Raw genomic sequence first — 21,172 nt, forward strand, 5'->3', positions numbered from 1 at the left:
AACCAGCCCCTTAAAACAGATGCCACTGAGCTAAGGAGGGAGTGTCCAGAGGCACCTGGGCACCGTGTGCTGCAATGTTCTGTACACTGAAAAACCAAAATATTCTAGGGAGGAGGAGAAACCAAGACTGGAAAGGCCTTTACCCTGACTGTCCAGTAACTAACTCGTTTACCAATTACCTCAATGTGACAGTTGTGCCCATTTTGTTAGAGAACAGCACACCTTAAATGACAGCTTTAATACTTGGGCCCTGGGTCAGTGGGGTACAGAGACTCTGACAGGATTGGTGCTTGCTTTGTGAAGAGGTTAAGGCCAGGCTGGAGTCAGATTTGCCCACTTCATCAATCAGGCTGAGGTTCTGCATCTCACAAAGCATTAGCACTGGGAAATTGTGGTGTGGAAGGACAGTCACAGCAGAAATTTCAAGGAGTTCAACTTCTTCAGGAGTTGAGGTTTTGGGGTCCTTTTAAGCTTCTGCCCATACTCTAATGCTGAGGGTCACTGCAGCACAGAGTATGTTTCCTCTGGTTGTCACTACCCAGGCACTAGGGTAGTGGAATGGAATTTAAGCCCCAAGGCTTTTCATTGCCACAGTTCCTTGCACTGGTCGCAAACACAACTGTAGCAGTTGATGTTGGTGCATGTATTTTGGGGGAAAAAAACACCATGTTGCTGTTTTTCATTCTTTAATGAACTGCAGCTTCATGAATTTTCTTTAATTCAGCCTAACCAACCAAGGGGGGAAGGAAAAAGAAACAAAACCCTTCAGTCTTCTAATGCAAAACCAGCCAAAGTAGAAAGTTTATTTTTATTTCTGAGGTCATGTACATCTCTTAAATTCAATTTTTAGTACTGCAGTGGCTTAATTCGAGGTAGCTCCCCCAGCTCCAATAGTTTGATGTCTTGCTCAATTCAGTCCTTAAGTGCTACCGAGGAAGCACAAACAACAGCTATGCAAGAGCTTCAAAACTGCAAATTAGCCTTCCCACCAGAGGTTTCCTACTGGCACCAAGGCAACAGTTTCCTGTTTTGCTACAGCTGCCCACCCCAGACACACGCTGAACACTGCACAGTAAACACCCTCTGGCAAAACCCTGCCATCTTCTTCTTGGAAGGGAGAAGGGCAGGATCTTGGATGTGCCCCAAAACAAGAGCTCACTTATTTACTGCTAAACAGGAGCCATGTCAAAAGCTCATGGAGATCCTGTTTTTCAGAAAACAGATATCTCTTGTTTTTGCTACCTGTAAGATTTCTGAGCTTAGAAAGAGGTGAGGACAGCAGGCCCACAGGAAGTGCAGGCTTTGAAACTGTACTTGTTTACTCTGCCTTACTGCAGTCTTAACCAGTTTTTATTTCTCTTCTAAGAACTTGCCTGCAGGCTGACGTGACACAAATGAGAAACACAGGCACTGCCATACAGACTACCCATCTCTTCCTTTTATCTTTCAGGTCTGCTCTGCACCTGGCTGAAACTTGTCTGAGGCTCACCCAAAGACACCGCTACAGAAAACAGGCACACTTGCTAGCTAATTTCAGCTGGTTTCTATTTGGTTTTAACTACAGAATCACAAATATTTTGAAGCCTTACCAGCCTACCAAACTTTCTAGGACGACAGCTGAGACTTTTCTGAAAAGACTAGGCTTGCAAGCCAGTTTTAACAGCTATTACGTGGTGTGGATGTCAATAATTTGTACAATGTTTATAAAATGTTTTTATCTATTTTCATAATTGAACATACATGTCTATATTATTTACAGACTGAAATATGAATAAACCTAATAGGTTCTCTAGGTTCCTTGTTCTGTCCTTCTGAATTCAAGGGAAAGCATGTGCAGGGGGAGGAGAGAGAAGGGGGCTGGCTGTTTTCAAGTGCTGCACATGTACACTGCCCTCCTTTTTACAAACTCAGTACCAGAATATACCTGGGAACTTTATTCAACAGGATATTTGTCACTTTTATATAAAGTGAGAGCCCTGACAAGTACTTACTAATCAGAAAAGCCTAAGAAGATTGAGAAATATTCCATCTAATGTGGAGGAATTTCCATGGGTCAGGTTCCCCTTTAAAACATTCACTGAGCAAGGCCTTTAAGAGAAAAGAGCCCTTGATTATTACAGAGGAGCCATTACAAGAGGTGATGGGCTCCACACTGAAGTGGTGAAACTGGACTTTTGCACCAGCACATAGTCAGGGCACCAGCTGAACTTGGCTTCAAATTATTGAACTGAGAACACTTGGAGGGTACAGGTGGAGGGCATTTTTTCTCGTTGACTGTGCACTCATGTTTTTCAAGGTTACTTTTCAAATACCCAACTGTTTTAGAAAGAATTTATCTGAGTATTTTGCTATCTAGTGTAGGATAAGCTACACACACAAGAGAAAAGTTTCTACATCTATTTTTTTCAATGTAGTTGGTAAAGGGGGTGAAAAAAGCGCAAAGAACGGTTCCCCAGCAATAAAGCTACTTCAGCCAGCATGAACACGGAAAACATAACAAAAATAAGAGTAACAACACATGCAATAAATTACTATTGGGTGTGGAACACAATCCTTCCTTCCCTTATATTTTAAGAATTATTAGTGGTACAGCCCTAACATCAAAGTGATTTTTCCTCCCTATTTCAATTTCCTGCCATATAAAACTGCCAAACACATCTGATCGCCTCCCTGAACAGCTTCACAGATACGACACTGAGCGTGCTGAGAAAGGCCTCAGGTCTTTAGGGAGAAGAAAGGCTGCTGAAGGAAAGCCCTCTCTAGTCAAACTCAGGATTTTTCACACTAGTCAGGCTGACAGCTTTTTAAGTGTCACTACTTTATAGATGGTTACACAGTTAAGAATATACATTTATAAATGTAGGAAATGCAAACTTTATTTTTTATTATTCCACAGCATAAACCTGTGTTTAAATAGGAGACAGCGCCGATAGGCTACGTGTGCAAAGGAACTCGGGCACCTATTCCTGACACTTAGGCTTCACTGAGACCCTGGAGCACATCGGGACCCTCAACCTTTCTGGACTTGCCTCACCTACCAGGTGGCTTCTGGTGGCCACATGCAGGGCCCCACTGCCAGCTACCCACGTGCATGTACGAGTCTGGTTTCAGCAAAGGGTCCTGGGCTGCCAGTATATATAGCTCGAAGTGGATTTTCATACTCATCCCAGGCATAGGTGCAACTATTGTGTTGCTGGGAGTCCACAAGGGATAACTTCCCCTGCAGCAGTTACTCTACTTTGTAGCAATTACAGCACCAGGCTTACCTGTCTCATATCCCTCCCCACCTTCCCCTGCATCTACTTAAGCACTAAATGCTTGGTTTTACAAATTTTACAAGTATCAGACCCGATGATCAAATCCAGGTCAGCACAGAGAGTGTGATTCCACAACACGGGATGCAGCCTGACCAGATAGTCCTGTCACTGCTGCAGTTTTGTCCTGGTCACTGACATCCTGATGCCACTGAACTAATGGATGGCTGTCTCCCTGATGCTCTTTCCTGTTATAGGGTGGGAGAGGAAAAAAAAAGGAGGGAAAAAAGAAAGGAAAAAACCTGAGACCTGGATGAAGCACCTCTATTCCTGAGAAGCATTCACGTCAGAGAACAGAAAACCTAGATGACCCACTGCTTTAGAGACACTCAGCCCTCCAGACTGGCTGCTTCAAACAGCCCTGGACCAGCCCGTGGGCTTCAAAGAGTCCCATTCTGCAGTGCCCTGCAAATCCCACCTTCCCTTTCTTCCATCTCCTTGCCCGAACATTGTCTAGCTGTGGGATGTGAGGCCAAGAATTTCATCAGCTGAAAATCACTTAAATGGTGGATGTTCTGATAGGAGCATATCTCCAAAAGTATAACCCAAATTTATAAGTGACATACATCTCACAGAGTTAACAGGAACCACCTGTATGGAAACAGCCTCGGTCCAAAGCACAGATACATTTTGCTTAGTCATAAAAACTTTTTTTTTGACAATACTGTAACTTAATCATTTACAAGCTGAAACTGTTCACCCAGTATCTGAAAATGTCACAGCGAGTTACAGTTATCACTAGGACTTCACAGCAAATAAAACTTGTAACTAAACATGCACAGATCATTATATATACAGTGATAAAAAAATAATGATGTACATTTTCTTGTAAGAAGAAATTAAGTAAATTCTTTGTGCATTTCAGGATTGAAACATCTAACCTATATAAAATTACTTTAAAATATGAAGTAAATATTTAACCCAAAACTTGAGAAATCTTTTGTAATCTGCAATATAGCCTTCTCATTTCCATTTTTCTTTCTCTGACACAGGACAACTTAAGAATTTTATCCTCTAAGATATTTAATAGTAATGTGCAGGTATAAAAAAATACGTCCTCTGTGGCAAGCTTGAACATATATATATATATATTTACAATCCTCCAGAACAAATTAGCATTAAAAAAACACAGAAGTAGCAGATTGACATAGTGCTTTATTTAAGCTGTCTGTACGAAGGAAAATAATGTGCATCCCTATCATATACGTGTAAAAATACTAAGGATGTACAGTGTACAAAAACAGTTTCTTGTAGTTATTTCACATCCTTGTGGGTCATATACTTAAGGAAATAAACAGTTTAAGTATGACCAACAGTAATACGGTTTCTTGGGTTCGTAGTCGTGTCTGCTTGATATCCTTAACCATATGACTAGATCTTGCATGGATCTAATGAAAGAACTAGCAAGGTCAAGAAATGTCACAAACTCTAAAGCTACAGGGAGGTAATTCAATTACCAATTTAGAGGTTTTTATTTAAATAAATACTTTACATTTCATGCTTGCCTGTAATGCACTACCAGGAGCAAGATAAGGAAATTCTACTGTAGACAGTACAAACAGTAGCAGCAAAGTGTGTACATTGAGGTGTAATATATAGACCCTGCAGTTAGTAAGGAAAGACCTTACTTTTGTACTCTAGGAGAAGCACATGGCCCCTGCAAGAACAGTCAGCTTTAAGAAGCCGCAAGTAAAGATGGAAAAAAAAGGTGAAACAATACTGGAATAAATGTTCTTTAAGCAACAGGAATGTACTGGAAGATGGATTAGTGTGGAAAGCGAAGCTGTGTGCAAAACTGCCAAAATCCAAACAGAATCGACCTATTTCCTCCGAGATGGCTGCAGTACGAGAGGGCATACTGTATGTCATGGAAGTCAGTACAAGCTGGAGTCAAGGTCTGAAATGTACTGTGCTCAAAAGGCTCACCAAGACAACCAGCCACCATCTCCTGTCCAAATTAAAACACAACCGCAGACAGCAAAAGAAGAGCTTCTAAAGTTTCCCTCAGCACTGCTTGTCCATTTCTCTGTCATCTGTTTCTAACACTGGTGAGACAGAATCCCCTGGGCCTGGGCAGCACAAAGTGGCTGCCGACTCTGCATCATAAACTGGATCACTGAGGTTTCAGAAGGCAGACACTGCAATGCAAAGTGATGTCTGAAAAGATTTACAAATAGTTCACTGCCAGGCCCCTCCTGCAAACCACACATTACCTGGCTACGCAGTGGAGAGCAAAGCACAGGGCATCACTGCCACGAGGAGCTGCTGGCCAGTGCCACAGCCAGTTGGCCACTGGCTGGAAGGGCCCTGTGCCAAGAAACTTATTGCTATGACAAGCTGAAAACATAGGGGAGAAAACACAGGCATGTAACACAGATTTTGAATCACCATAGTTTCAGTCTGAGTACAAGACCTTTGCAGAGAACTAATTAATGCCCTTCTGTTAAGTACTTGGTTATTTCAGTCACTCGCTCACTGTGGCAGTGTAGACACCTCTACACCACCAGACCTGCAATGCATTTGCTGCTCTCCTCTCTCTCCGCACAGGGACAACATCTACACATCTTTAGTGTTACGGGGTGACATAATGAAATCCTATGCAGTTAGAGTATACATCATGATATATTTCTATCTGATTATCCATTACTAAAGATAAAACACTAAACATGAAAAATTGTCTAAATTACTCTGCATCTTTAGCTGCCTTGCTAAAATGCCCATCTACCCCTTGACCATCCCAGCACATGCACTGCCAGCAGTGGGCTTCATGCTTGGGCACTCAACTTTCCACATCAAGAGGCTAAGGCATCTGTGTAGGAACATCTCTCAGACTCATCTACTCACTCACACAACACAACCAGGAATACTCTGCAATATCACAGTCTTTGTGGGAGCTAACAAGAGCTGAAAGCAGAGATACTTCCAATGATAATCCCACGGAGTCGGGGGTTCCCGATGTCGCCTGCAAGGCTGCGCGCGCTCTGCCGCTGCGCCACGTCACGCCCCAGCTCCTAGCACCAAAGGGTTTATTATTAAGATTATCATTGCTGAAGATCAAAGCTAAAGTTTATGCACATGTTCTATTAGATACAGATCTTCGGAAATGGAAAGACGTTTCCCTACCAGTGGAGCGTTTGCTGTGATGTTTGAAATTCAGTCAATCAGGTACCACGGTTACACATAACCTCCTGGGTTTTAGGACTCTTTTGGTTGAGGGCAAATTTTCCTTGAGAACGGCTGATCCCAGAAATTTACTATTTTAATTTTTAAAATAAAGTGCTTTTCTTGTAATCACTATGGTCTTGTTGTTCAAATGCAATTCCTTCATATAGAACAGACATTTTCTCTTGTGCTGCCAGGCTCTTGCATTATGTTTATCCTAAATGGAGCACAAGATGTAGCTTTTTTGTCTGTTCACTTTTAACCCTTTGGCACATGAGGTTGGAAATCCTCACCTCCACTGCCAAACTGTTAAAAGACAGTATTTCATTCACAAAAATCTGGTTCTAAGCAGTATGTACAATTTCAGAGCCTTGTTAAAATTTCCACATGGGAGAAAAGTGCATTATTCCCTTCAGCTTGTACAGTCCTTCCATATATTACAAAATTAACTGCTATTAGCCTGTTCTAAGATGTAGCAGCATTTGCAAACACGACATATACAAACCTTATCTTTAAAAATAAATACTACCGCAGTATAACCAAAAAAAAAAAAAAATTAAAAAAAAATCAGAGTTAAACACCTGGAGAGGAAGCTAATTCACAAACTCAAAAACAAGTAAGGCAAACACCTGTTTACCTTGGTGCACACATTTTGGTGAAAAGCAATACCATTATGCCTGTCTACATTCTTCAGCCATCAGAGGTGATGCATATCATGAAAGAGAAAAGCATGAAAAAGATGTTATCTGGTGCAAATTATAAAACCCCTTGAACAACTTCAACTGCTGCTTTTATGCCTTCATTTCTTGCATGTATAATGTTCAATTCTCCATGATTGCACATGAACCTGGAAGTTCTAAGTGGCAGGCTGGGTGAGCCCAGCCCTTCTGCTTCTTCTGTAGTATCCAACAGTAATTAAAAAATAATATATATATATATATATTTATATATATCAACAATTTAAGTCCTTCTCTCAAACATTTCCCAAACAAATTCCAGCCAGATGTTAATGACAGAGACCTGCTTCAAGTAATGATATGCCTAACAGAAACCTTGCATATGTACATCACCACCTCTACGTTTCCTCATTCTAACCAGCACAAACAGATGCAAGAAAATGTTATCGCCTGGTCTGTTTAGACTAATTACAATTTTGATTCATCTTCTGGAAGAAGATAAGCTGGACCGACACGGCTTTTGTTTAGCCTCCACTGTGAGGAAAAATAGATGACTACTTGTTCACAAAGTGTACAATGCTGAAGTTAAGTCATTTACCTTCAAAGAAACTGTCAGTAACTTCTTGATGTTGCTATTATACTGAGACTGTGGGCAGCAGCAACAGCAGGACAGCGGAGTAGAGAGAATCTCATGTGTCATGCAAAACCAGAACGGATTTTAGGCAGGTTTGGGAAAGAAACTTGTTCAATTTGGAATGGTCTCTGAAAGTGCCCCTGCTATCTTAGTAGTATCTAGTACTGGTGGTGATGTTCAGGAATCATTTTCACTGATAAACCTAAGATGACAGTGAAGCAGCAGAACAAAAGAGTTACTCTCGTCCACTTGCAGAGTAGGAAAACTGGGGGAAATGCGGCCGCCTCTCATTGTCCATGCAGTCCATACCATCCTCGTCATCTGTGTCAAGGAAGAAGTTCAAAACATCAGTACATTTGCAATAAAATTTTATTATTCACCTGATATGCAGTAGATCTTTCAGGGTTCAATGCTTAGGTTAAAGGCTCAAGTTAAAGTAAGACTTCAGTTAAGCTCATAAGCTTACGTTCACACAGGAGGACGATACTCACTGAAAGGACAGCATGCCCAGAAGTCACCATTTATTTCAGGTTGATTGTTTGGTTCATTTTATTCTGACTATCACCTGAGAACTTCAACCACAACTACCCCTTGTAGGCTAATCCCAACATGCCAGCACACCCAGCCTCTGGCAGTGCAGAAGCCAAGTGCCAATTGAGTCAGCCAGTTTCCATCATTTCTTGAGCTGAGTTCAGGAAATTATAGTTTTACTGTAGATATACTTAAATATTCCTCCATTTCAAAGGGAGTTAAAAGGAAAAATGAACAATTCGCACAGGATCTATGTGTTTCAATTATTACCTATTATTTTTAGTAAACTATTTATTTTTACAGTATTTACTGGGATCAGAAGAAATACAGAATAAGCCAAATTCATAAATATTTTTATTTACATAATTCCTCCAGTGCCAATGGAAAGCAGGCACCAGATGTTACCTAACTCTGAGAATTTGGATGTACATTCTCACATGGCTTTTTAACAGTGCTTATTCTTAAAGACTCTTGCTGAGACTGTTATTCTAACAATGTATTTATATGCAGCCTTTCAGAATTTTGTGTCCTCTGCATTTTCATATATTCTACACATAAAAGCTAGAGTGAATCCTGGTCTAATATTGAATCAATGGAACCCAAATTAATCCAAATATTCGTAAAATATTCATATATTCAATTCGTAAAATTGTTCAAGTTACAAAGATGAACAAATTCTTATCAAGATAGACAGGAGAAGAAAATGTTCTTTTTTCACAGCAGAAAGACTTAAAATCACTTAAATTATGGACTGTGAGCAACATGGTTTAGTGGAAGGTGCTCCTGCCCAAGGCAGGAGGATTGGAACCAGATGAACTTTATGGTCCCTTCCAACTCAAACCCCTCTATGTTTCTGTGATTGTGTTCAGACACTAAAACGCAAAATCAAAAAAATACTCTAGATCTATATATGAACAGAAAACTGCAGCTAACCTGGGAGTTCTAAAACATCAGAAAATGAGATTGCTTTATGAAAGGTTAAGCAATCATAACTAAGCCTTTACTTTTGTGATCTTCTTTCTCAGCCTCCAATATAAAGAAACAAACAAGACCATCAAATATCCCCATTTAGAAAGAAAATTCTTTAAGAACTCAGGAGAAAGATGTTACTTAGTAAGTACCTGTAAAGCCCTGCCTAGGCTGATCAGATCATGATTCTTGTGTGTAATGCAACATGACAAAAACACAAACCATGGTGAAATCACATTCCCTCCAATAAAGAAATTTTGCAAGGTCCAGTGCCATGGTTACATCCACATTAACACCTTCTTTAAGAGCTTTGTTGAAGCATGGGACTTGATAGGATATTTAATTTTCACGTAATTGATTTTTTTCAAATCATAGTCCTCAAAGTACTTCAAAATATGTCCATCTTACTAAAGCTACACAGCCCACTGAAGACACCAGCACTGTCCACATGCTTAAAGAAGGGTCCGTGTTCCAATTACTTTGCTGAACTGGGACCTTGACTGCCAGCCAGTAACCACTTGAAGCTGGTGTCTTCTTTTATTTAAAAACAAACAAACAAAACCCCAAATCAATAAACAAATGAAAAAAATTCCAAACAGAATCAACACAAGAATGTTGATTTTGATCCACACCAAAAATGCCCCCAAACCCAACTCAGAGTGATCTAATATTCTAAGCTTTGTAATTATTGCATCTTCAAAATAAAGCTGTCATTGAGAGTTACTCTCACACACTTCCATATGAAGACTTTTATTAATAACACTGAGAACAGCTCTTCTATTCAAACAGAAAAAACCTTACACACTGCTTTATTAGAAACATTATTGTTACATCATGCTTATGCATTTTGTCTGACTTACATTTTTCAGGCGGTGTTATTGTAATAGTCTGAGCTGTAAATTCTTCATCAAAATACCTGGTGTCTGTCTCAGATGTCACTTGAGGTTTAAAAGGAGGTACAAGCTGAAAGGCACCAAGAAAAAATACAAAATTATTAACTCTCAAAGCAGCCAAATTACTATCAGGAAAACAAGTAAGTTCTTTTTCTCTACACCCCAAATCAAACAAATAGGTCTGTGGAGAGGCAGCTGAGTCTCTAACTTCCAGTAAGAGATAAAACCCATTTGAGTCAATCCCAAAAATACCAGTTCAGAATCCAATCAATGGCACAACAAACTAAATTCCAAGTATCACTCTCACATGACTTGCAGATAAATTGAGCTGCATAAAGATAATTACCTAGAAACTCTTCAGGCCAATTTAATTACCCACATAGCTGTCAGGCAAAGGCATCTCAAGATACTTCACCACAACTGGGTGATATAAACAGCTAAGAAGAAAAAGACTACACAGCATAATAAGCATGGTTTGGGGGTTTTATTTTCAGTGGGAAGGCCTTCATCTGAGCTTATCATTGAAAGATATTACATGATATGAAAATAAATTTTACATTTGAAAAAAGGCCAGATCAGGCTTAAGGGAGTTGCTGTATCTAAACCTGCCTACTGCTTTCACAGCACAGTGTGGGATTTCCCAACAGCAAATCACTGGCAGCCACCCTCAGCCTGCAGGCAGGACTCCCTTGCTCCTCTTTTGACCCAGCTTCAGTATCTACCTTCTCTACCAAAAGAACTGCTGATCAATTTTTACTGGAAGGCACACTGAGGATGGAATATCACACTGCATGCTGCCAGTCCAAAAACAGTACAGCAGTTTTGTATGTATGACACTGCAAATTGTGTGTGTGTATGTGCGTGTGTATGTGATGTGACAATGTTCTTGTTTGTACCTGGGAGCCCCTTGGTGCTATCTTCTCATATGCCCTGAGAATAAGTGTAATTGATTTTCCTTTCAATACAACAGGTTATATCCTGGCTCACTGATATTATCACCTTGCATGGGGTTTTCACCAGTTTCACCACGTTCTCTCTCTCCTCAGCTCCAGAACACTAACACCAAACAATTTACTTGGTCATTTGCCCCACAGCAAAGGAGGAGCTGCTGCTTACTCCCTCCCTCCTCTTCCCAAGTTCTATGCTCTAGATGCACAGATGATCTGTACATACTGAGACTGATTTTATCTGATCCAGATCTTCAGTAACAGTGCAAGCAATTATTAAGCAAAAACAAATCTATCACTTCATATACTTAACAGAGTACAATAAATCTGATTGATACTTTTACAAAACTAAGCTCAGCTTTCCCTTACATTGTCCTGTATGGAAAACATACAACAGCAGGGAGGTATTTCGAAGCAAAAGTTGCAGAATAAATCCTTAAGGAGCTAACATATATAAGCACAACATGAGAAGAATTTTGCAGGTATAAATCAAGTTTCATCCAATGTTTATAAACAAAGTATTCTATTTTATTGCACAGATTCCTTCACTTTTTGAAAAGTATTTTTATATGCACCCAGGCTATCCCGAACAATTCTGCACTATTAAAGCAGATTTCCAAAGTTGTACATCTTTCCAGCAATGCAGCCACACAATTCCTAAAAACAGACTTATGCCAGTGCAACATCCCACACTGCCATTTTATTCCCATTTTTCTATCTGAGAAAGAACATTCAAAAAAACTGAAAACACCAAGCAAAAACACAGCAAAAAAAAAAGAAGAAAAAACAACCCAAACCAAACAAAAAAAACACAGAAAAAAGCCCACAAAAAACAACAAACAAACAAACAAACAAAAATGCCTACACAAGATTACAGGAAACCAAGTAATGTATTCTAGTCAAGGCCAAGTGTCCATCACATCCTTTTAAAAAAATGCTTTGACAGATCTAAGCAATAAATTCAGTATGAAAAAAATGTATAAGATAACCTGGTTATAACGATTTTACTACTTCTCTGATTGGAATGCTTTTTACTGGTCAGAAACAGAAAATGCCATTTCATAGAAAAATAAAACTTTTCATTTTAAAATAATGATAATACAAGCCAAGGGAAAATTTTCTTTTTTCTCAAGTCAAGGACAAGAAGCAATGTCTTTTCAATGGTGCAGCACACATTTGCAGTACAACAAAGTACTCCTGCTGTGAAGTACACCTGAGACCTTTCATGCTACAACTGCTTTGCAAAAAGAGAAGGAGTGAACCCCCTCTATAGTTGTTCTATAACAACTGTGAGTCAGGTTGAAGTAGTTAATGAAACACAAAAAGTATGGCAAGGTAAAATCACTATAGGCAGTCATATATGTATGGGTGTGCTGCTGGAGAGGAAAAGGAAAATGCATTAGATGACAAGTTTCTTTCTCAAAAACTTACAGGCTAACTACTGGTTTGTCCGGGGATTTGGGTTTTGGTTTTTTTTTTTGAATCCACTGAGATGAACAAGCCTCACTACGACTTTAAATCATTCCCTTGTTCTCTCCATCTACCTGAAATAGTAATGGTTATGGAAAATACTTTGAAAACATTATTTCAGGAAGAGAAGCACAGTGCTAAGTGACTCTTAAGGAACAAATAATTACAGTAATTTTAATCAGGTATGAAAAGCACCATTACAACAAAACTCATTAAATTAGTGCTTTGATTCAATGCTCAGCAGCTAGGCTTACTAGAAAACTCTGCATCAATAACATCCAATAAGTCAGCTGATGGAATTGCACTGATGAGAGAAGTTCAGCTGTCTGGGGAAGTGAAACAAGTAGAAGACATGAAACTCCAGGCTGTAACTAAAAGGGAGAGACTTGATGGAAATTTATATCAATGGTGTTTTAGGATTCATCTATCTCACAGCAGTATCTTTCATATCCTGGACATTAAAGCCATTTGGAAACTTCACTGACTGCAAAAACAAACTCTCCAGCCATGTGGCTCTCCACAACAGCATACACTGGCTTTTATCCAGGCTGTGCCTTATGTACATCAACCATCCCCTAAAACCTTTGGAAAAGGGGAAGCAGCAGCTGAGGTTAAGAAGCACAGATACAGCTGAACAGAAGTAGCAGAAAGGTTTCTTCAATCTTCCCATACACTTTGCCTCTTTCCCTCACAGCATCACCTCCACCTCCCACACAGCTGTGTGCACAGAGAACAGGGGATTGCTCCTTTCCATCAGTTCTACCTCACCAAACCAACTGGGGCTAAAGTCTTGTGGACATCCCACCCCAGACTCCTGAGCTAACATCAAAGGTATGCCTCCCCTTCCCCAAGGAAATTCTTGGCAATCATCTTTCTGGAGGGGTGTCTCCTTTGTCCATTAGTTGTCAAACTTCATTTAAAAACAGAAAGCAAAATGTCCACAAATTTCAGCTGAAACCATTAGAAAGACAAATAAGGTGCAAATGCTGCAGAGATAAACCCTTAGAGCGACACTCCAGAAGCTTCCACATACATCCCAAGGAAGACTGAAGCTGAGGTTTAATGACAAAGATTGAGACACCCAACATCAACAACCACTCTCATGACCACAACATGAAGATACCACTCTACAGCCTGCAACATTTCACATTTGGTGTGTCACCATCATATTTTCTGAAAAATCCTCTTTGCCCAGGATTTCTCTCCTGGGAAGCTGAGAAGCCTCAGAGAAAAAGGAAAACAATATTATTTCATTTGCTTCTCCTGTGTTTTGCTGTTTTGAATATGGTTGGACATTGTTTATCCAACATGTGAATTGTTTTGATTTAATGACCAATCGCGGTCCAACTGTGTCAGGGCTCTGGAGAGAGTCACAAGTTTTTCATTAGTATCTTGTTAAGCCTCCAGTAAGTATCCTTTCTCTATTCTTTAGTATAGTTTTAGTATAGCATTCTTTAACATAATATAATATCACAAAATAATAAATTAGCATTTTAAGAACATGGAGTCAGATTCATCATTCCTTCCCACGAAGGGGGATCCCAAAAATACCACATTTGGTGCACAAGGAAATAGTATCCACATGCACAGCTATTCCTCATTTCTGGCATGAAGACCAAGAGGGATGTGGAAGGCACATCCAGTAACCTGTGTCCAAAAGGAGTAAGATAAACTTTTGTTAAGCACAGGCCTTGTCAGTCTGCAAGAGAATTGCAATGCTTGGTCATGGCTGCCAAACTCTAGTATGGGATAATTTTCTTTAGTGGCCTCAGTTCAGAAAAATTCTCCAACCAGACAGGGAACTGCACCTCCTGACAATCTACTCTATGGAGCTGAAATACAGATTTTCTGGGTTTATGCATTACACACACATATATGCATAGATATGCATGTGTCTGTACAAATAAAGAAATAAAAGTCTAAACTCGGTGTGAGTTAAGTGACTTTAAGAGTTTGTGTTCAAGACAAAAATCCAATTTCATATCCATCTGTCAAGCTGAATCTGCCCTGGCCATTTCAAAGGCTTGATGAAATGACAGCAGAAGCAATACCAAATTCTTAGTGTCTTCATTATCTCCAGTGAATGGCATTTCCATTTGGCATCCATCAAGAGCAGTGTGTGAGAAACGCCACAGTTTCTCCACAGTTCAAGTCCTGGAAAATTTGACACTCATCTCCTAGAGGAAGGAAAGGGGCAGGCACAGTATTTGATTGTTGTAGGTACACGGAAATGTACAGGCTTGATTCTACACCTTGAACTTTCTCCCACTTAGTGAACAACTACATAAATACTTCAGTATGACAGAAAACATGTAACACTATTTGTTCAAAGATCATTTACCAGGAATCACTTGTCTTAGTGTTGTACATGAAGTGGCTGAAGCTACCTCAAAGTAACCATGATACACTCAATCTGCCAAATGAAATGTATGATGCTTAACATCAATCTGATTTTTCTTCTCCTTTTAATTTAAAGGGAATTTTCAGAGAATTGCAGAATATGCCGACTTGGAAGGGACCCACAAAGATCATCACATACAAGTCCCAGCCCTGCACCACACCATTCCCCATTCCCAAGTGTCACACCATGTGCCTGAGAGTGCTGTTCAAACATTTCTTGAGCTCTGCCAGGCTGGTGCTGTGGCCACATCCCTGGGAGGCTGCTCCAGTGCCCAACCACCCTCTGGGTGCAGAACCTTTTCCTAATAACCACCCTAAACCTCCCCTGACACCACTTCAGGCCATTCCACTACTGTAAGAATCCCATCAACCAACAGGCTGCAGCTGAGTTGCGCTGAAGAGATGGGAGGAACATCTGTCCATGCCCCTCAAACAAGAGTTTCTGCCTGGGGGAAAGAAGGTCATTTGAGCTGAGCTTCAAGACAGTCAGTAGCATTCCTGCAGGGACGGGTTCCTCCCCATCCATGGCCCCAAAGGCAGCAGCCACAGCACAGCTGGGAATTGGGAATTCCCCACAGACCCTGCATGTGGTGGTCCTGGGCAGGGGGAGGACAAGGAGCTAGAATTTCAGTAGTGGAAGGACACAAGTCCACAGGAAAACTGGCTTCAGCAGTGAGGTTTACCCATGGATAAACTGTTTCCCAAGTGACACAATGCTGTTACCATGGACAGAGTGAAACCACAAACCCCCAGCAACATAAGTTTCAAAATCAGACACACTGATGCATACTCTCCTCCCTGTAAATTCAAGCAGCTGGGAGAAGGGTGGCAATCAACATCTAGGTCTGCCCATATAGTTTAAGGTATCAGACTGGTTAGATGTTGTCTGATCTTTTTACAACTTCACATGGCAGCAACACAAAAGCAACCAACGAGGGTAACTTCTGCAGGTTTTGCGGCAGTGCAGATCATTGTCTGAAAATAGTTTGATTTAATTAGCAACAAGCTAAAACCAAATGGTGGTGCTTTCCTATTTACCTCCCACCCTCTCCCTGCACAATCTGATACACAGAAGTACTTAAATGTGATTTCAGATCATAGTTTTACTGCAGATTTTTCCAGGCCTGAACCCAGGACTTGGATCATGGGATTTCATCATTTGCTGGGTTTGTGTCTTGAGTAAACCAAAGCAGCCACAGCTGAAGGGTGAGGAACAGCTTCTTGCAGCTGTCAGAAGTCACTGCCTTCACAGCAGGACAGGTGCCTCCAAAAGCACTTCCTGCAAAGCCAGGCTCCCCCTTCAACCACTGCTGCCATTTGTCCCTGCTCCCTTGAATCCCAACAGATTCATTTGCTGGCACTTCCTAATTTTCTTCAGAGACAATTGGAGGTATCACCACAAATCAGAACATGCATCTCAACCCAAATTTCCACATGGTTTCTCCCATCTTTCATCCATATCATATGCAGGAGGAAAACCAGACTTCACTAAAAGGTCTGGACCTCTTTTGCCATGAGGCTAGTTGAGTGCTTCAAGCTGCAAGCCTGAACACATACCCAAATTTTGACCTTTTAAGTAATGCCCAAGTGCTTTTTGTTCAGTGAAAGACCCTAAACAGATCATGTGACAACTTTAGTGTATGTCTGCTACCCAAATAAAAATCTGCTAAAGCAATTCTTACATGAGAAACAGAAAAATTTCAAACAGCTTCCTGATTCTACCTAAAAATAAAACAAGTATTTTATTTAGTACATGGGCTTTTGAAGTCTTCAGAGTTTGCCAAACTATTCAATTTCTCATACTCAGGCAGAGAGATAAAAACTCATCAGGGCTGAGATGATCACAGGAAGAACCTGGCACAGGCTGCTCTCTTTCATATGCCCTCATGGTTTTTCTGCCAAAAATAAATACATCAGATCACAAATGCTAACTACTATACATTTTTCATTTAAAGGCAACGACCTTCTCTGCTCCAGTGTGCCATACAATATTTTTTTATCATTATGTAGTACCAAATTAGGTTATCTAGCTAGCAGTATCAGAAACTGAATAATTCCATTTGACCATTTGGATCCGTTTGACCTGACAGAGCTGTGGTCTGTCACATGAAATACATGAAATAGTTTAGAGATATGTAATTCTGTTTCTAATCACACCAGGAAAGTGATAACCTAGTAAAAAGATAAAATTAGAGGCACAGGAGCACAGTGTGCACATGTACAAAGCTATCACCCAGCAACTACTCAGAATCCACACGATTTTTTGGTTTCCATTACTCTGAGAGTGAACTTCAGTTCTTTCATTTCTAACAGAAACACACTCCTGAAATGCAGCCAGAAAATTATAGTGCCATGGTGCTTAAAACTCAGGCAAAATTACTGTGAAATATTTTTACTATGCAAATAATTATATCCACTATCAATTTCATTAAGTGACCCTACTGCTGAAGACTCTACATCCAACAACAAACAGCAACAGAGGCAAGCCTAGAATAAACCTATTTAAAAATCAAATTTATTTGATTCTTCGAGTTATTTTAGAAAACCAAAATACCTCAAAAATATTCATGTAAACATTCTAATGAACATATTTGAGGAAAGTTCATTAACCTTATTATTATGTTTGAGGATTATATTTCAGAGCACAGCTCTGAAGTCTGCAGAGTGTAAGACTGTGTGTGCAGAAGGAACAATGGATATTTTAACCAGGCAAACAGCTTTGCAAGGAACAAATAGGAACAAAACTATTTTTAATTAAACAGAAAAGCAGACTGTCAGAAGTCATTTTCATGACTTGTTTTTCCATAAAGGACACACTGTGTGCTAATGCTGCACAGAAGCAATTCTTATGATCCTTGAAGTGAACTGTCCAACTGAGGAAATTCAGCTGATATTTCACTGGCAAATTTAGTTTCTCAAAGCAAGAGTGTCCACAGTAAACAAAGAATAACTAGAGTTTCTCTAGTTATGATACTCCAATAAGCCAATATCTACTTCCACAAGCATAAAACCAAAGTGCTGGCATTTATATATTTTTATATAATTATATTTTTTTTAATCTGCAAAATGCCTCCTTTTATTTTAATAGCTCAAAAAAAGATCTTGACTGAAACACATTTGCCATGCTCATTTGGAAAGAATCAAAGCACAAGCAATTAACAGTATCTATATATTCTTAACTAAATAAGATGCTGAACACAGTGTAGAATTGAAAGTTCTATTTCTAATGTAAGATAATTAAGAAATGTTTTTCAAGGGAGCAAGAATAATGTAACAGGGGTTTTTTTTTCCCCTCACCCACTCCTAGTACATTGCAACCTTATTAATTTTAGTGTTGGTTTTTGTTTTTTTTACTTCAGAAAGGTCCTCAACTTGTATTTTTAGATTTTATCCTCACAGTGCTTCTCTACAATGTCCTTACATAACCAACCAGTGGTTGAGCTCATAAAGTAACCTGATTAATATACTTGCTCTGATTATTTATTGTAGAGTTTCTTGAAACCTTGTGATACTGCCAGGGAAAAATCGCACTTGTATCAAGTAATTTCAGAGTACCATATTTTGTATCATCATATACAGGCTTTCATTTCAATTCCGGTATTTGTCAGAGAAGTTACCACACCAACAACCACACATTTTTAAAATTCCAGTTCAACAACAACTGAAAAAACAGTTTGTATCATTGACATTGTAGCATAAACATATTCTGCTCAGTCGTATGTCTTCCATTTTCCTTTTATTTGAACAAAGCAAGAAAAAAAGGAGAAAAAACTATCTTTTAAAATTACGCAGCTCAACTGGCAGATTAACAATGTAAAACAGTTGGGGAAAAAAGAAAAGTCTTTATCAAAATAGAAAGGGTTTATAGCAACAAGTAAATTCTTACAGAAATACTGAGATAAAATCAGTTTCTGTATATAAAACAACTGAAGTTGAATTGAGTTTCACTCCCAAGTAAGATAAATTCATTTTCTAAAATCATTCTCAAAGTGTTGATCAATACAGGAACAGGACTGGGTTTGGAGAAAACTTTTCCATTTGAATTCCCAGCACTTGCTTTCTCCACAAGCTGTTTTGGCTCAGTGTTTTAACACTATTTTAATTCTCTTAGATAGCTCTTTAAGTTTGAAAAAGGTTTCATCTTATACACAAACAATCAGAAAGTATACTTTTACTACAATCACTTAATTTCCCTTCTTCATAAAACAACTTTTCACTAGAAGGCAGAAATAAATTGACAATTCAAGATAAACTATATTACATTTTTCCCATTATCTTGAGTCATACATGTACTTTTCTCTTGAAAGCCCAGGAAGAGAAAAGAAAAGGGAAAAATTTGGACATTAACGTAATAAAAGGTTTAGGTTGGTTTGCAAAATTTACTTCTGGTGAACTGACAAATTATTACTGAAAACACAAAGATTAGGTAAGTATACCTTGCTCAGAATAATTATTCAGTTGTATTAACACAAAAAAGTTGCAAAGAAAAAAAATTACTAACTGCAGAGAATAGCAGTCTATGACTATCATTGAAACCACCTTGCAGAAGCCAGATTATTCAATGCCATACAAAGACATACCTTTTTATCATATACATCTTGCCAGTTTACTCCAGCAAAGAAACTGTGACGCATGATTTCCTTGGCATCATCTGGGCCTCCACCAAGTCTAAAGAGAGTGAGGGAAAAAAACACATATTAAACTTTTATAGGGAGATCAAATTATTGCTATGGTTGGAAAAGTGACCATTTCTTTTTGACTATCTGGGGACAATTCTCACAGAACTAATTTGAAGATTTCACCTGTTTAACATGAATTCTGGCGATCTCGAGAGAATTCGTGATAACGAAAGTACCCATGCCATGGTCTGTTCTTTTTGATTATTCCAACTACAGTGTTTGTCACCGTCCATGATGAGCTTTTTTAGTAATTCATTAATTTTAAAAACATACTTAAGTTTAGTTTGATTGAAAGCCCAGCTAATGTCCTGGCACTATTAAAATCCAAACCAACCCAATGATGCTGATATAAAATTTTGCCAAAGACGTGCCGGGCACTGACTCAGTAATGACTTGTGCATCATTATTATACAGTGTTCACTGCTGTTGCATCTGGGTGCTGTAACAATTAACCAATTACCATAAAATAGTCTCAATCTGAGTCAATTAGTATAAATTAATAAATTGTAGGCCTGCTGAGAAGGTTATTTAAAGGCCATTGTAAATAACCACACTACTCACTGTGGCTCATAGCTTGCCAAAGCCAGACTCTGTCTGGTGAATCATCTTAGGAGGTGAATTTCACCTACTTTGGGTGAACTTGCCCAAGGTGGTTTGAGCTCACAGAAGGGGTCACTGCTGCCAAGAGAGGAGTGTCTGGCCCATACCTCTCTTCTCTCACTTGCATCTACAGCATCATTCCCACTTGATGACTGTGAGCAGAATCAGCTCCCTAACCTAGAGAAAAACTAACCCTGACATGAGAATAGAAGAGAGAACTGGCCATTTCTTGTTGCATTAGCAAGCCCACTTTGACTCGACAAGCTGAGTGAGCTCTCTTGAGCTGCTGTTGTTGGTTGAGAAATAACCCCACATCCAAGGATGGGAACCTCTGTCTTTCTCAACAGCACACTGACTTCAGGACTGCTCAGCTCTCATCTAACTTCTCCCTGAGACTTGGGATCCTACTGCCCTAACAGAAGGAAGATGCAGCAGAAAAAAAGCTCCTCCTAACTAAATAAGCAGACCATACGTGCTAAATGTTAACAAGAAGAGTGACAAAAACGGTGTGTGTTTCATTAAAAAGAACTGCTAAAGATATAAAGACAAATTCTAAAGGCAAGCATTTAAGTAAGATAAATTCATTTCTAAAGCATTTATTGTACAGAGGAATAATTTCCACAACCAAGAAAAAAGTCTGTTTTGGTATTACCCTGCTGCCAAATTTCAAAAATATTCTGGACTACTACGTCAGTCTTGCAATAACTGAGTGTCAAGTTATTCTAATTTTCAAGCTGTATTCCTCCTTGTTTCTCAACTACTCATTGTAAAATTCTCTACATCTTGGCAAAACATGGGAGCTAGCCTTCATTCCCCAGACTTCTCTCAATATCTTCTAGCTGCTCACAAAAAGGCTGAGTTGTGTTAATCTCCATTCCTCCCTATTTAGCATTAAC

At 39.4% G+C, this 21,172-nt stretch overlaps 2 protein-coding genes across 3 annotated transcripts in view; one reads left to right on the plus strand and one right to left on the minus strand.

The window, feature by feature from the left end:
* Window positions 1–1,792, plus strand: part of SDCCAG8 (SHH signaling and ciliogenesis regulator SDCCAG8) — a 104,605-nt gene extending 102,813 nt beyond the window's left edge. For both annotated transcript variants that reach the window (XM_036381400.1, XM_036381401.1), the window contains exon 19: window positions 1,451–1,792. The gene's annotated coding sequence lies outside the window, so the exon portion shown is untranslated. The remainder of the gene's footprint in view (window positions 1–1,450) is intronic.
* Window positions 772–21,172, minus strand: part of AKT3 (AKT serine/threonine kinase 3) — a 152,878-nt gene continuing 132,477 nt past the window's right edge. The window contains exons 12-14 of the mRNA XM_036381402.2: window positions 19,578–19,665; window positions 10,148–10,250; window positions 772–8,108 (exon numbers count right to left, since the gene is read on the minus strand). Coding sequence (XP_036237295.1) covers window positions 8,023–8,108; window positions 10,148–10,250; window positions 19,578–19,665 — 277 coding nt within the window. The 3' untranslated portion in view covers window positions 772–8,022. The remainder of the gene's footprint in view (window positions 8,109–10,147; window positions 10,251–19,577; window positions 19,666–21,172) is intronic.

The sequence above is a fragment of the Molothrus ater genome, chromosome 3 (genome assembly GCF_012460135.2).
Source record: "Molothrus ater isolate BHLD 08-10-18 breed brown headed cowbird chromosome 3, BPBGC_Mater_1.1, whole genome shotgun sequence".
NCBI classification, from domain to species: domain Eukaryota; kingdom Metazoa; phylum Chordata; class Aves; order Passeriformes; family Icteridae; genus Molothrus; species Molothrus ater.